The sequence below is a fragment of the Diadema antillarum genome, unplaced genomic scaffold (assembly GCF_040938485.1).
Source record: "Diadema antillarum isolate AM-2024a unplaced genomic scaffold, OU_Dant_1.0 seq00000266_RagTag, whole genome shotgun sequence".
NCBI classification, from domain to species: domain Eukaryota; kingdom Metazoa; phylum Echinodermata; class Echinoidea; order Diadematoida; family Diadematidae; genus Diadema; species Diadema antillarum.
Window position 1 is genome coordinate 403,137 of NW_027271303.1, and position 15,118 is coordinate 418,254.

Consider the following 15,118-nt stretch of genomic DNA (forward strand, 5'->3'; position numbering starts at 1 on the left):
CTATAAAGGTGATTATACAACAAATGGGCAGCTTAACCAAACCAGGTGCTCCACCAAACCTTGGCCATTCTAGTCTACATACTATATGCCCCCCAAAAAAATTACAACGGGATCCTCCACAATGATAACTTTAAAAATAGTGAATTAATTCAAATACAATTTCGGGGTATGAAACTATAACTTACTACCCACATCTTGAAGAAAACCCCATTTGATTTGCTTCTGTGTTCAACGAGAAATTAGGGATTTCGTAGAGCATGTCAGGAATCCATTCCCTGCAAGTTCTGTCTATTGTGAACCCACATTGATAGGCAGTTCCAAGAGCATCCAGGTGCTAAACTTGGAAGAATCAGACCCATATCAAGCTTTATAACAATGATCCACATTTCTCTGTGAATACTTTAATAACCAAATTGAATGGATTTTTCTGCAAAATATAGCTAAATTGTAAGATGTTGTATTTGAAGACCCTGAAAAAGCATTCAGACAGTTTAATCATATTGGAAGTTATCATTGCGAAATCTGATTGTATTTTTTTTTTGTGTGGACATACTGTATATGCCAGAGGTGACTGCCAGCTTCAAGCCATGTGAGCTTCATGCACCCTGCCAACCTAGACCACTACATAAAAAGCCATCAAATGACAGTGGCCTTCAAGACATATCTTTCACTGTGAATGGGGGAACATTTTGCCATGTGATATTCACGATGCTGTGTGTGAGCCGTGTGATTACTCCAAGGCCTGTGAATGACATTCCATGCGATATGAAACATAACATGCGAAGACGGGACTGATGATTCGAGCGTTTAATTTCTGGGGCAAAAATAATTGTTCACAGCCAGCAATTATCATTATCATTATTATTTTTGTTTTTGCTATAAACAGTGTTAGAACAACAACAACAACAAAATCTTACTGACTGCACAGTACAGTAATTGTCTACATTACGGTTTCAAAAAACACAAAGTACAAATATCTTGTCAGAGCATGTGGGACATGGGGAGTATGAAAGACAGCATCATATACATATGAGCAATAGTAATCAAATCAGTGCAAGTGACTCTCTCAGTCCAAATGCAGTACTAATCATCACTGTCACAAAATGTTGACGTCATTCAGCAACAACGAGCATGAAAATAAGAGCAATTAATAACGGTCAATTTAAATGCATGCCGAGAAAAAAAAAATGCTTGATTCATGTTCAGCAGCTCTGAATGCGGACTTGCACCATGTACACGTGTAGCTGCAGACTGACAAAAAGGAATAATATTGAAAATTACAATTCTTCTAAAGACTGCCTTGCCAAGATTTTGACCCTGGTGACTTGCTGCCAAACTTTGCTGCCAAATTTTCAGTTTGAATGTGAATTAGAATGAAAATTCCTTTCCATAATAATTCTGGCAAACAGGGCATAACTGATCACATTAAATGACAGAAATTATCAAATTTACAGGGGAGTAATAGCACATACAAAAAACATTTAAACAGACAATATGTGACCGTGCATCACAAAACGAACAAAAAGTCGCACACACTGATTTTGTGTGAAGACTGAAAATAGGTGAAATGGGTCAACCTAGCCGATCTTGACTTTTTCATATTTTCTGAAAGAGCAAGTCTTCTTCTACATTATGCTAAAATTTGGAATCATAAAATGGGCAGGAAGTGTGTTTTTTAGCAGTTTATCTTGAACATTTTTTGGTAGAATAGTGTGAATAGGTGTGCCTTTAGAGTCCCCTTTTCATTTCTTAAAAACCTTGTACACACTCTTCACTTTCAACTCTTACAACTTTTGAAAGGATGATGCTACTGCTTTGAAAGTTGGCATTAATTATGGACAGAATGTGTTAATAAGGCATGCTCAATTTCAGTTACATCTGATAATCCCTTCATTGTTGTTACTCCGCTGGTTTACATCATGTTTTCTTTTTGTCCCATTCATCGCACAGCTAGCACAGCTGGTAAAGGTTAAACGCTTGAATAGACACTGTACTTCAGAGCCTCTTTTCTCAGTTCACACTTTTCCTGAGTGTGTGCTTTCTCTCCAATATTTAGATAGGTTGGAGAGTCCATTTGACTTGAGTTGTACATCATTTTAAAGCTTAAAGTCTGCTCTTTCAGAATATGCTCTTAACTACAATTTCATGTCTGGCGACTTTCTGTTTGTTTTGTGATGCAGGGTCACATATATAGACAGTACTGACAAGCATAATTGATAGCAAGCCGGGGATAATCTATGAGGTGGAAAGCAAGTGCTTGTTCAAAATCTTTACACCTAAAAGGACAAGTCCTTTGATACTTGTACAATAAAAAACAACTCCTTTGCAAATCTTTCTCTTTTTCCTTTTTTTTTTTTGTCAGTGTTTTCTCAGTGGCAGTCTTCTAGTTCAAATATGGCTCTTTATAATCTCACTGGCACCGGCCTGTGGGTACTGATGTGTGGCTGCTTTTGAAGAAGGCATCCATCATAGGAGATCACCACTTTTCAATCTCTAATCATATGCAGACGGGGATCCTTTAATATTCACGTTGGTTTGCACACAGCTGAATGACAAAAAAAAAAAAAAAAAATAAGAGGCACAGAAATGTGCACACCTGGTATTCTAGGGCAGCTCCTCATTCAAGATCTGACAGGCATTAACACAGATGTACACGCAGTAGGTAGACCTCATGTTCTGATTTAATAATAATGACACATCCATTTCTGACTTGATCTAATGCTTGAAAGATTTGATTCAGACGCTAAAATGGATTTACCACAGCCTCACACTCGAGACACCATTTTTCATCAGGGAAACTGTCTCTTGATACACTAACACCCAAGTTTCTGTATATTTATGAATATTCCAAAGGTGAACGACATACACGTTGTATACTCTTAAACATGAAAAGCTTTTCGTTACGTGACTTCACCAAAGAAAGAAAAAAAATGATCAAACTCTCAAATAACCAAGACAAGATCATAAAAATGTGTGTGTGTGTGTGTGGGGGGGGGGGGGGGGGGGGTCCCAAACATGAGTCTTTTAGCTGTAAGATGAATTACAGTTGAACCTCTCGTATCCGGACATGTCGGGACCGGGGCTCATCCGGATAAGGGATTTGGCCGGATACGGGAGACTCAATGCTTTATACATGTACATATACACACACACATGTACTGATGTAGCCCATTGTAGTACCACATGTAGTATGTGTATACTGCAACCTTTTCATTGTTACACTCAGTAACAGACCCCAAAATAGAGGTTCGTGTTTGCAAGAATGAAATCATTTTCTTTTATAAATTCTTGGGATGATTTACCTAAATAATTATTAAGAAATGTATCAAGTTTATGTAATTCATGTGTGTTTGTGTAGGAGTTCTCAAGGAGTTGGGAATCCCCCTCTCCTCCCGTAATTATTTTTTTAAAAAAATCATGGCGAGATTGCGTCCGTATAATAGAGATCCGGATAAAGGGAGGCCGGATAAGAGAGGTTCAACTGTACTTCAACTTGCTAAAATACCCAGATCATGACTGCAGTAAATTTGTAATTTTGTCTTGCTTTATGCGTTTCTCCTTTCAATCTGACAAAAGAGTTTAACAAGTACAATCATGTTTTTGTTTTTTTTCAGCACTGGACAAGAAAACCTTATCATTCTTTTTACCTCTAAATGTTTTCAGCAATAAATCACCAGTACAGAACAGCAGAGAGAGAGAGAGAGAGAGAGAACTGACAAGTGAAATCCAAGGCAGCGACAAAAGGAAGGCTCTGAGAAATGAAGGCTCTAGCAAAAGACTCCACAATTTACAGGAGTTTTCAGGCTCTGGGAATAAAAGGACAACAGTGCACTCCCGTTATAACGAACATGATTATCACAAAATTCTGGTTACAACAAAATAAAAATTCAGGTGGCAACACCATCCAATTTATGTTTTTTTTTACTATTCATTTGTTATAACAAAATTCTGATATAACGAAAGAAAACTGCCGGTCTTGAGGACTTTGTTATAATAACGGGAGTCCATTGTATTAAACAACAAAAGAAAACAAATTACTGAATAGACAGGTTTAGACAAAATACAAAAAAAAAAAAAAAAAAAAATATGCTCTAGGAATTGAATGATGAACACATAAGAGTCTACGATTTAGAAGGATTTACAACAAACGTCCTTGGGACCCCGTGCTCCCCAGTTTGTTATACAGATACCTCTCTTGGGGGCTTGAAAACCAGAAGCATGGGGATACCACGGAGTGGGCAAGGCTGGCCCGACTTGGATATATTCAAGAATCCCTGTAACGAATTGTATAATTAGCTTTTTCACCGATCTTTGTGTAAGTACACACACAGCCAAAGAATTTCAAGTGGAGTCTACCAATACCGATGAGGGTATGCCTTGATGCATATATTCGCTAACCTGTGCTGTTTGCAGTTAGCGAATGTACCCCGGCGGACAGCGAATGAATCGGGCCACCTATGACTCCCAACACTACTGAGTCTCTAATTTTGGTCCACTGCCATATAAAATTATACTTCACAGAAATAATCCAACCAACCTGAAAACCTGGCTATACCTCTTCTGGATCCAGAGAAGATGACATTTATGATTTCCAAAGTGTAAGTACACTGAGACTTTTGGGTCCTTGCCTTAAGACTGAGGTGGTACAGAGACTCCAACCCAAAGTATCTTTAATCAAAATGGAAGATTCTCCTGCCTGAAACCTCTGGCAAACGGGAGACTCTGATTGTATGGACATGGGCCAGCACAATATTGCGTAAACGTAGCGCACATCATGAGCGTGAAGTGCAATGTCCCCTGCTCGCGGCTGGAGTCCACGGCTTGCTGAAGGGTGCTGCAAGCTCTAGGGTTGTAGATGCTCTCCGGTATTATCTTACCCATATCTTTAAACATTTACGATGAAAGTAATGTTGGGCGGGAAAATGCTGAATCTCTTAGAAGAAGAAAATACATCTGAAGCACAAGACACAAGGCTTAGAGCGGGAGAAGTTCAAACTCGAGCAGGAAAACGGGAGCTTTTGAGAAAATGGCCTCAAAGCGGGATTTTTCCCGCCAAAAGCAGGAGAGTTGGAGTCTCTGTGTGTTATGCGTATATGGTGGGGAGAGCTGAAGGCCACTGGCTACAAAAGGGCTACACACCTCTCGGTCAATAGTTCAATACCTAGCAGTGAACCCTGCGAGGGCTGAGAAGAAACACCTCCACAGGACATTAAATTATCTTGGCCCTGCTGCATAAAAGTTTGGATCAAACATAAGTCAGAACATCAAACATAAGTCTCTGAATACTCAATTATGATTGGCTGATACATACCCGTCTTACATTTGATTGTCTGACTTATGTTTGATTGAATCTTTTTATGCCACATGGCCCTGGTCTCATCCATATGGATATCATAGACTGAGCAGCCTAGACTAGAGGCCATGAGGGTAATAAAAAGACTAGAACCACAGAGAGAGAAAATGGATGTCGAATGATGATAATGATGAAGGATGGAGTGATGGTGAAATGAGAAAAGAGGGATGGTGAAGACAGTGAATTCCTGCGAATGCACTCACCGTGTTTTCCGTAGTTCTCCAGTCCCACCTCCTTCATGTTCACCGAGTGGATCTTGCAGAGCACGTCCACCATGGCGCGGTAGATGTCGCGTCTCTCGGCAACGCTCATCCCGGGCAGGGTGGGGTCCTCGAACACTCTCCCACCCACGTACTCCATCACGTAGAACGGTGTTCCCAGCACACTGGCAACAAGATTGCATCATATAATAACACTTACGTGTGGATTGATAATAGCGGAACATGTCGGCGATGTTTAAGGAAAATCTGACAATTTCATTAAAAGTTCAGAATTTACAAGTTTCAGTGAAGCCATTTACAACTGGATGAGAAGACTTCTGGTTTCTGATGTCACATATGAACAAAGATATAATGAAGATATGAGAAGAAAATTCCTTAAACTTTCATTTTTTTTATAAAAGGTACTGAGTTCCTTGACTTGTTACTGACAGCTAGCATAAAATCGTTCCTCCTGCTTTCTGAAAGAGGTAAGTCAAATGCTTTTTCACTACGCTAGAAAAGTTAAAAAATGCTGACTTTTCTTTACAGTATTTTCTTTCTACGATTGTTCATATGTGACATCACAAAGCGTTGAGAGTTTTCTGATCAAGTCATGGCCTACAGACTGTCCGATTTTCCTCCAACTTTACTGATGTGTTCTACTAGTAAATATGGGTTCAGTCCCTAATCGACATATGATCATATACTTGAGTTCTATTCTCCTTAAAATAAGGACATCATGCAAAAGTTGTGGTGGTGATAATGGAAGACTCCGCTGGGTATTTGAGACCAAGAGTGCTTTTCTTATCTTTTGTCATCTGCAATCACCATTATACAACAGAACCTCTGATCATATCTATCCATCCAAGTCCCAAGCCCTACATGCTCACCTGTCATCCTCGCAGAGTCCCAGGAGGGGAGGGACAGGTACCCCGGCCCCGCCCAGCGCCTTCATCACCTCGTACTCCCTCTCCACCATGTGGGCCATCGGGAGCAGCTTTCCCGGCGGCTTCTTCCGCAGGACCAGCTCTCGCCCGCCGCACCGCAGGAAGTACGTCGGGTTGGACTGGCCATGCTTGAACTTGCGGATGGTGAGGGCGCCGTCGCTGGACGCCACGCCCAGGGAGGCCAGGTACCCCTTCAGGCTGGCCTCGTCCAGCTCTAGGCCTTTGCGGACGGACGTGGTCCCCGGCTGGAAACCCTGGATGGGGAACTGAAGGTGCTGCTGGAGATCTCTGATGCCTTGTTCCGTGTCATCCACCTACAGGAGATTAAAATCACATGTCTTGGGGCATATAAACCATCCATTCACATTATTCAGACTTTGACTGTTTTCTCACATTTAGACCCAACTTGCCAGGATCCATTCTATACTTATTCTTCTCTTGAACAAAGTTAATGCCCCTATACTACACACTAAAGGGTATGTGTATTTCATGTTTCAACATTAGCGGTGGCCTAGTGGTATAAGTTCTTATATCCCAAATGGGACATCAGACAAACAAGTTAGTGCCTAGCCCTGTACTCACATGGCAAAATGACAACACAATATTTACAATAAGCATAGTTACTCTTTTGTACATACTTTCATAATTAAAGCGTAAATTAGATATTCTCTAGTAAAATATGAAGGTAGATTTAAACCTCAGAAAAAGCACTAATGAGGCAGTAGAGCGAACAAAACATCTAGAAAATACTTCATGCAACATGAACGTAACACCATCCCCGGGGCTTACTAAGTTCTTGCGAATAGCTCATTGTCTCTACAATGTATGACATCCACACACAAACACACACAAAAGAGAGACTAAATTAACCTGTTGAGGACGGTTTGATTTTGCTACACAACGCATTTCCCACAGACACCTGCCCAAGCATACTCGGGACTCGTCCTCAAAGGGTTAACCTCTCCCTCTCACCTCTATTGCCTTGATACCAGCCGCTTTGGCACCTTTGATGTTGTCCTTCAGGTCGTCCAGGAAGACCACCTCATCAGCTGCCATGCCCAGCTGCTCCAGGCACAGGTGGTAGATTTCTGGGTCAGGCTTGGCGTACCCCACACAGCATGACTCAATGATCTGAGAAGACGATCATAACAATTGGATCCTCAATGTCAAAAATACACTGAATGCAAGAATACAATGAAACTGACTGACAAATTGCCCTACATCGATGTATTGAGGCACTGAATTGATCAGTCTTTCAGCAGTACGTAGCCATGATAAAAGAAATCATGGGGGTACGATACTCGAGCAGATTCGGACCTACGACCTTCTGATCTCTGGACAGGCATCATCTCCACTAGACCACCGAACTTCTGCCCGACAGCAAGTGTCGGTTCTAATCCTTACTGCATGCAACGGGTACTGCGTAATTATGCTGATGTAGGGCAATTTGTCAATCAGTTTGCATGAAAACATCTCGATGGAAGAATTTAATGAATTTGAAGAATACAATGTACGCTTAATATGTATGCTCATAAGATTATATCTACACAATGCTACAAGCAATCAATGCAGTAAAATATGCCATGCTGTATGTGCCAGAGACTCCATGAAGAAAATCATTACCAGGGTATTGTCTTAACATAAAAACTAACGAATAGAACAGCAACAGCAACAGTCAACAACACATAATGTACTTCTGTAATGATGATGATGATGATGATGATAATAATGACAATGATGATGATGACGACAGCAATGAAGACGGCGATGACGACGACGATGACGGCGATGACGACGACGATGACAACAACTTACAACAATAACAACAACAACAACAACAACAACAACAACAACAACAACAACAACAACAACAATCAAAGGGTCTTCTTTATCCAGGGTAGCCTCTTCAGTATTGCCACTGTTCTACTAGAGGGCCCTGCCATTATTATTACCCTTAAGTAGCTGGCATTGTGATGTGACAGAAGTGGATGAATACCCATAACAACACAGAGTACTCTTAAAATCTTCATACTGTGGGGCTTTTCAAAAGTAAAATGCATTACATGTACTTACACTTGTATCTGGAAATGAATTTTACAGACATAACATACTGGTTCCCTTTTCAATTTCAGTCAGGGTTCTTTTTAATGGTGCATCCATCCTGCTGCAACCGCAAACCCTGCATATATACTGCTTCAAAATTCTACTGCTGTAGGTTTCATTGTCATTAAAATGTGACATGATTTCATCTGATTCTGACTGAATATTGCTCGTGGAGGATTTAAAAAAATATATATACATATATCAGGGCTCGACACTAACGGTGGCCCGGTGGCCCACCTCGGGCCACCAAAGTTTTTTGAAAAGGTAGTGCTAACTCGTATGTTTTCATAACTTTTCTTCATTAAACAAAGTTAAAAACAGATGGTTGTCTACTGGGAATCTTTTTTTCCAAAAAAAAAAAAAAAAGTGGTACCTTAATGCCACTCTCGCAAAGAAGATTCATTCCAAGTATGCATAGCCACTCAGTCCATTAGCACACCTTAATCTTTCAACCTACTCTTGGATACATGTAACCCCACACTCATATTTTTGTGAAGCAGTTCTAAGAATAATGGTAGCATGGCTCATCAAGTGATGCTTCCCTTTTTTATCTGACTGCTATGTTCTATGACAGGATGGCATTTTCCAGAACTTTCCATAATGGTTGCAACGAACGATCTGCCCTTTGGGCTACAGGCGACGAGCTCAAACACTACATCGGCACATAATGTAATACCAGGATGTTTATGAAACAAACATATTAGCCTTTTCCCTTCCACTACCAGGGGTGGATCCAGGAATTCCGTAAAGGGGAGGCGCCTTTACAAAATTAAAAAGGGGGGGGGCGCATGCGCTCCCCCATTTTTTCTTCTTATTTCTTTTGTTTTAACGAAGAAAATAAAAGGGGGGCGTGCGCCCGGTGCACCCTGCCCTGGATCCACCACTGACTACAGCCAGCTCCTGGTGTGTTTACTGTTGTTGTCACACTTTTGAGGATTCTGCATACAAACGACTTGCTACATCACTACTCCATACTCGTCTTTAATACTTCCTTTTCCACTACAGCTGAATTGCTGGGGAGGTTTTCACGCCATCACGAATGCCGAATTACAAACGCAATTGCAATTACGATTTGAATCATCATTTCTTCACGCGACTGAGGAAGGCTTTGCAGATTCTGCCATTTTGAATTTCGGGGGGGGGGGGGGGGGGAAGGAGGTGTGGCTCCTTTCTGAGTTATCATCAATCACTCTTGAGCTGTAAGTAGCATGCGCTTTGAAGTTGCAGCGCGAGCATTTGAAGAATGCATTCTTTCTGTAGAGGTGGTTGAAAGGTCAACACCATATGCTCCACCCAAAAAAAACACGACTGGAGGTCAATCCATTCACACAACTGTTTAGCTTCGTAATTCCAGCGAAACGTGATTGGAAAACATCTCTGGACCATCATTTGTAACATGATTGGAGTTACAATTTCAAATCACCGTCTGTGATTCCAGCTTGCATTCACACAGCAAGAATGCTATATTTGAAGCATGATTCTCTTGGTACATCATTAAAATCATGGGTCATATTCAGCACTGTCTGTACCCGTGTGAAAGCAAGGCCTGGTGTACTATTTGGAAAAAAGTGCCATCATTATTCTACTTATTGCCAACACGCCACGTTGAACATGGTGATGACCACTGCATATTCATATCTCTTGGAAGCTCAGGGGATTTAGTCGTTTTGTGTGCCTCCCCCGCCTCACGCTCCTTCGAGACACAAGACGAGTTTGATGAAACATATCCCTGATCAGTCAGCGATAGCCACTGCTGGGGTTCAATGAGCCTCCCAAATTGGCAACCAGCCAATGAGTTTCCATAACAACAAGCAAAGTGATTATCAGGGTGCAGCCTGCACATGATAAGCCCCGATGAGCTTCCCACTTAAAGGACAAGTTCACCTTCATAGACATGTGGGTTGAGTGAATGCAGCAATGTTAGAAGAACACATCAATGAGAGTTTGAGCAAAATCGGACAATCCGTTAAAAAGTTATGAAGTTTTGAAGTTTCTGCTCAGTCACGGCTGGATGAAAAGACTACTATAGCTTGTGATGTCACATGAGTACAACGACATAAAGAAAGAATAAAGAAAATTCAACATATTTCCATTTTTCTCGCATAAAAAAAGAACACTCGACTTCTCTCTTTCAGAAGGCAGGGGGAATAATATTACCCTTAACATACGTCAGCAGCAAGTCGAAGAAATGTGCACTTTATTCAAAAAGTAAAGTTTTGCGAAATTCTCTTTTTATTTTCCTTATATAGTTGTACGCATGTGACATCATACACTGTAGTAGTCTTCTCTTCCAGCAGTGACTGCACAGATCATACTTAAAATATTCGTAACTTTTGAATGGATTGTCCAATTTTCCTCAAACTTTCACTGATGTGTTCTACTAATAATTGCTGCATTCTCTAAATCCTATGCATATGAAGGTGGACTTGTCCTTTAATCTTCAGTATAGCAAACCTCTCTTTCTCACTCTTCGGTAACTTTACCATGATGTTCCATGCATTCAAAGAAGTTACATACAAGAACTTGAGAAAAAAAAACCCATAATTCTTCATCAGTGTTTGATGCAGCTTCAGGTACCATTGCCATATTTTTTCCACTACGGTAAAAGATGAAAATCTTTGTGCAAATATTTTTTTTTAATTTTTTTTTTGCGCTCAGGTGGGTAAGATGATATTTGCATGTTTAAAATTCTGCAGAATAAAACCATAAAATTAATAGTGTTACACAAGCAAAAAAATAATGTGTGCTCTTATTTTTGCACTGTTTTTTTTTTTTCATTGCACAAAATGCGCATCAATCTTAAATGCATCCTCTTTTGGAAAAAAAAAAATCCAAAAACAAAAACAAAATCTTTTGTCCATTCTGGGTAAGAGGTTTGAAGGAAACTGCACTGAAGTTGAGAACAAAGCGTTTCTCAGGTCATTGTCAATTAATATGCATGATCATGTTGGGGATTTGCACGCATACAGACGAACTCTTTGAAGTACAGCAAAGTGTGCCAGCGTTCATCAATCATTTGGGATGCCTTGAGAAGGTATTATCCTACGCTTGTCATCTTATTCTTAATTCGCCAGGTCACCACACTCACAAATTCATCCCGCCATCATCACAGTCTAAAACGGATCCTCCCCGGGAATAGAAATAAAAGCAAAAGTCCACGCCAGCCCCACAGGTATAATCTCAATTTAAAGCATGGCTAAGAGCCTGGTGTGTCATCTTAAAACTGCTTTCTCAGAGGTTTTTAGATGAAAAGCTTTTTTTCTCCAAATTATAGAAATTTACTCTGAAGTGACGGATATACTTGTTCAAGATGGGATAGAATAATATCGTCGCTGGGGCGACAAGACCTCGTATCTACAAAATGTCAAATGTTCAGGAGAGCCAAAAAACATGGCGGCCAAAGCACTATACCGAATGGGACAGCCGTTCCTCTGACGTGCCATGGTGGCTTCATTTTGGGGGTAACACATCTAGGATTTGGACAGGACATCACTTAACCGATTATTTGACCATAAATGCAAAAAAGTCATTTTCACCAAAATTGCAGATACAAGGTCTTGTCACCCCAGCGACGATATGTAACATGTAAAAAAAAACACCAAACTAACAAACAGAAGATACATAGGAAAAAAAAAATATGTACAAATCTTTGAGTTTTGTCGACTTTTTTTTTCTCATGTCTGGGTTAAATGGTTGCAATATTTTCCTTTATGTTATGTTATTGATGCTGCAAACCAGTACGAAATGTGTGTATTGTGAGCATACTGAACATCACTTTTGCCCTCACTACCATCATCATCATCATTAGTCAAACAGGTAGAATGAGGCAGGGGATGTGGAATGGGGGGTGGGGCATTGCAGCACACACGCACACACATACACATACTCACTTTTGGCTCAAGCAAACAAAAACAAAAAAAAGAGAGAGGAAAAACTAGAAATGTCACTATGGCGACTGGTATGCCACCGCCATAATGCATGATTCTCCTAATAGGTCTATGGTACGTCTTGACAATGTGTGATAACAGTCTCACACAAGTATTTCAGTTTCAAGTTCATCGTGCCACTGCTGGCAACCATGGACAGCCTGGTGGTACGTACACTGTAGTGTCGCTGCCCCGAAAGCAGGAGATGACAGGTCAGAGTCCTGTGGTTCTTTTTTTTTTTCTGACATGCTTGTTAAATTACAGATCAGCAGTTGCAATCTTTCAAATTTCATACATGTGTAGATGGAGACAAACTGAAGAAAATTCACGCCTCTGGTTTCTCACTATTTCACACACACAAAAAAGGGTGGAAGCCTGATGCCCCGTCTCAACCAAAATTATACTATCCCTTCGAGCATAGATATGAACAGAGGTGGAAATAAGCTGCTTAGTGGAGGTCAAGGTTTACAATGAGCATGGTGTATCACCCCTAAATGTGATATCAACGCTAAATGTAATATCGACCCTAAGTGTAATACACCTTAACCCTAAATGTAATAACAACCCTAAATGTAATACATTTTAACGCTAAATGTAATAATCGAGTCAACCCTAAATGTAATACATTTTAACCCTAAATGTAATAACTGGAGACAACCCTAAATGTACTACATGTTAACCCTAGATGTAATATCGACCCTCAATGTAATACATGTCAACCCTAAATGTAATATCGACCCTAAATGTAATACTTTTTAACCCTAAATGTAATATCGACCCTAAATGTAATACATCTTAACCCTAAATGTAATATCGACCCTAAATGTAATACACCTTAACCCTAAATGTAATAACAACCCTAAATGTAATACATTTCAACCCTAAATGTAATATCGACCCTAAATGTAATACATCTTAACACATTTAGCGTTGATATTACATTTAGGGGTGATACACATGGAAGCCCTGTTGCTAACTGACAGAGGAAAATGCTATAAACTATAATGTATCTACTTTGCCACAATCGTGTGATTGCACTCTACACTGTCACACATGGATGTGAGATTTGCTTCTCATAATTTCACAGCAATGAATTTTCTATAATTCCTTGAAGAGGACTGGAGATTCATCAAAAGTAAAATCAAATACATTTGAATGAATAAAAAATTAGCTTGGCAAGCTTCGGGAAATAAAGCATAATATGGATAATTGAAAGTTTCAGAAGGGGAGAAAAAATGGCAAGCTACTTGCCATTTGTCATTAGGTGATCCGAGTATCCTCTCGGATCACCTATTGTATCTGTACGGATTCTTTCTTCTTCTTCTTCTTCTTCTTCTTTATTTCTTTCTCCTCAAATCTTGTGCAGCGGTTAACTCAAAAAGTCCCCCACCTATCACTTTCAAACTTATACCATGTATGTATCATGTCCTAAGGACGACAGATCTAGTGTATCAATGTGATCAGTTGACCGTGACGTCATTATGACGTCATTATCTGAAATCACGTTTACATCTATCTCATTAATGGAACGGAATTTTTGAATGAAATTAAGATATCATATAGTTCAAGTCAAGGTCTATTGATATATTTCATAAAATTTGGTCACGTTCATACTAAACGAGCGCGTACGCGCGCGTTGAAATTTAAACATGCTCTAATTAACCTCAAAATTGTTTTGCACACGTTTCAGGTCATTATACAGCATTTCAAAAAAAATCGACGGACGCGTACGCGCGCGCGCATATACGCACGCACAGCTCATATGCAATAGAAATTTCCCGTTTTATCGTACGGATCGAATGTCTGAAATGTCAAGGAATATTTCTACCAAGTTTCAAGTCGATCCGACTCAATATGACGTCATACGGGCCAATCAAAGTTTAAATTCCGCGCGCGCGTCAATGGCGATATACAGTGCAACTATGCCAAAAAACCGCCAATTTTAAATCCGATTTTACTCGTCAGGATGGACGGTGACCCCCCATTTTCTTTACATATTTTGAAAGCTGATGAGTTTTGTACATGTCATTTCATGGGGTGGTAATGCTGACAAAATGATCAAAAGATATCAAATTTCTTAATAAAGTAAAAAAAGTGAATTTTCAAAATGACGTCATCAAATTTCAAGTTTATTCGAGCATATCTCACTAGTCCTTTGCCAATTTTCACCCAGATTTCAGTATATTGTAGCTTATTTAATGTTCTTACAAACACAAAATTACAAAGTTTTGATTGGATAACGGTATCACCTCGTAAAAATGGATTGAAAGTAATCTTGTCAAGTTTTACCAGTTTACGTGTTATCTCTACGGGAGTGCAGTTTTTCTGGAAATGAAAATTGACATGACTATCTTTATCGAGCACTAGCTCACTTACCCTTCGGTAAATTTCTCCCAGATTTTAATATGTTGTAGCTTAGACTTTACGCTACCGTAAATGTGCCCTTCATTTTTTCATACGCTGTCGGGATCACGTCAAAGATTTTGGTTGAAATTCAAGCTTATCTTCGATGTATTGAGATATTTCTTTCTTTCTGCAACTTTCTTTGCAATAACTCAAGAAAAACGGCCTCTATCACTTCCATATTTT

General features: G+C 39.8%; 1 protein-coding gene across 1 annotated transcript in view; it reads right to left on the bottom strand.

Annotated features, from left to right (window-relative positions):
- LOC139729860 (acyl-CoA dehydrogenase family member 10-like) overlaps nt 1–15,118 on the bottom strand; it is a gene marked incomplete at its 5' end in the record, with an annotated part of 57,246 nt that overhangs the window by 20,685 nt on the left and 21,443 nt on the right. The window contains 3 exons of the mRNA XM_071640783.1: nt 5,557–5,738; nt 6,444–6,814; nt 7,473–7,631. Of these exons, the coding sequence (XP_071496884.1) occupies nt 5,557–5,738; nt 6,444–6,814; nt 7,473–7,631 (712 nt within the window). The remainder of the gene's footprint in view (nt 1–5,556; nt 5,739–6,443; nt 6,815–7,472; nt 7,632–15,118) is intronic.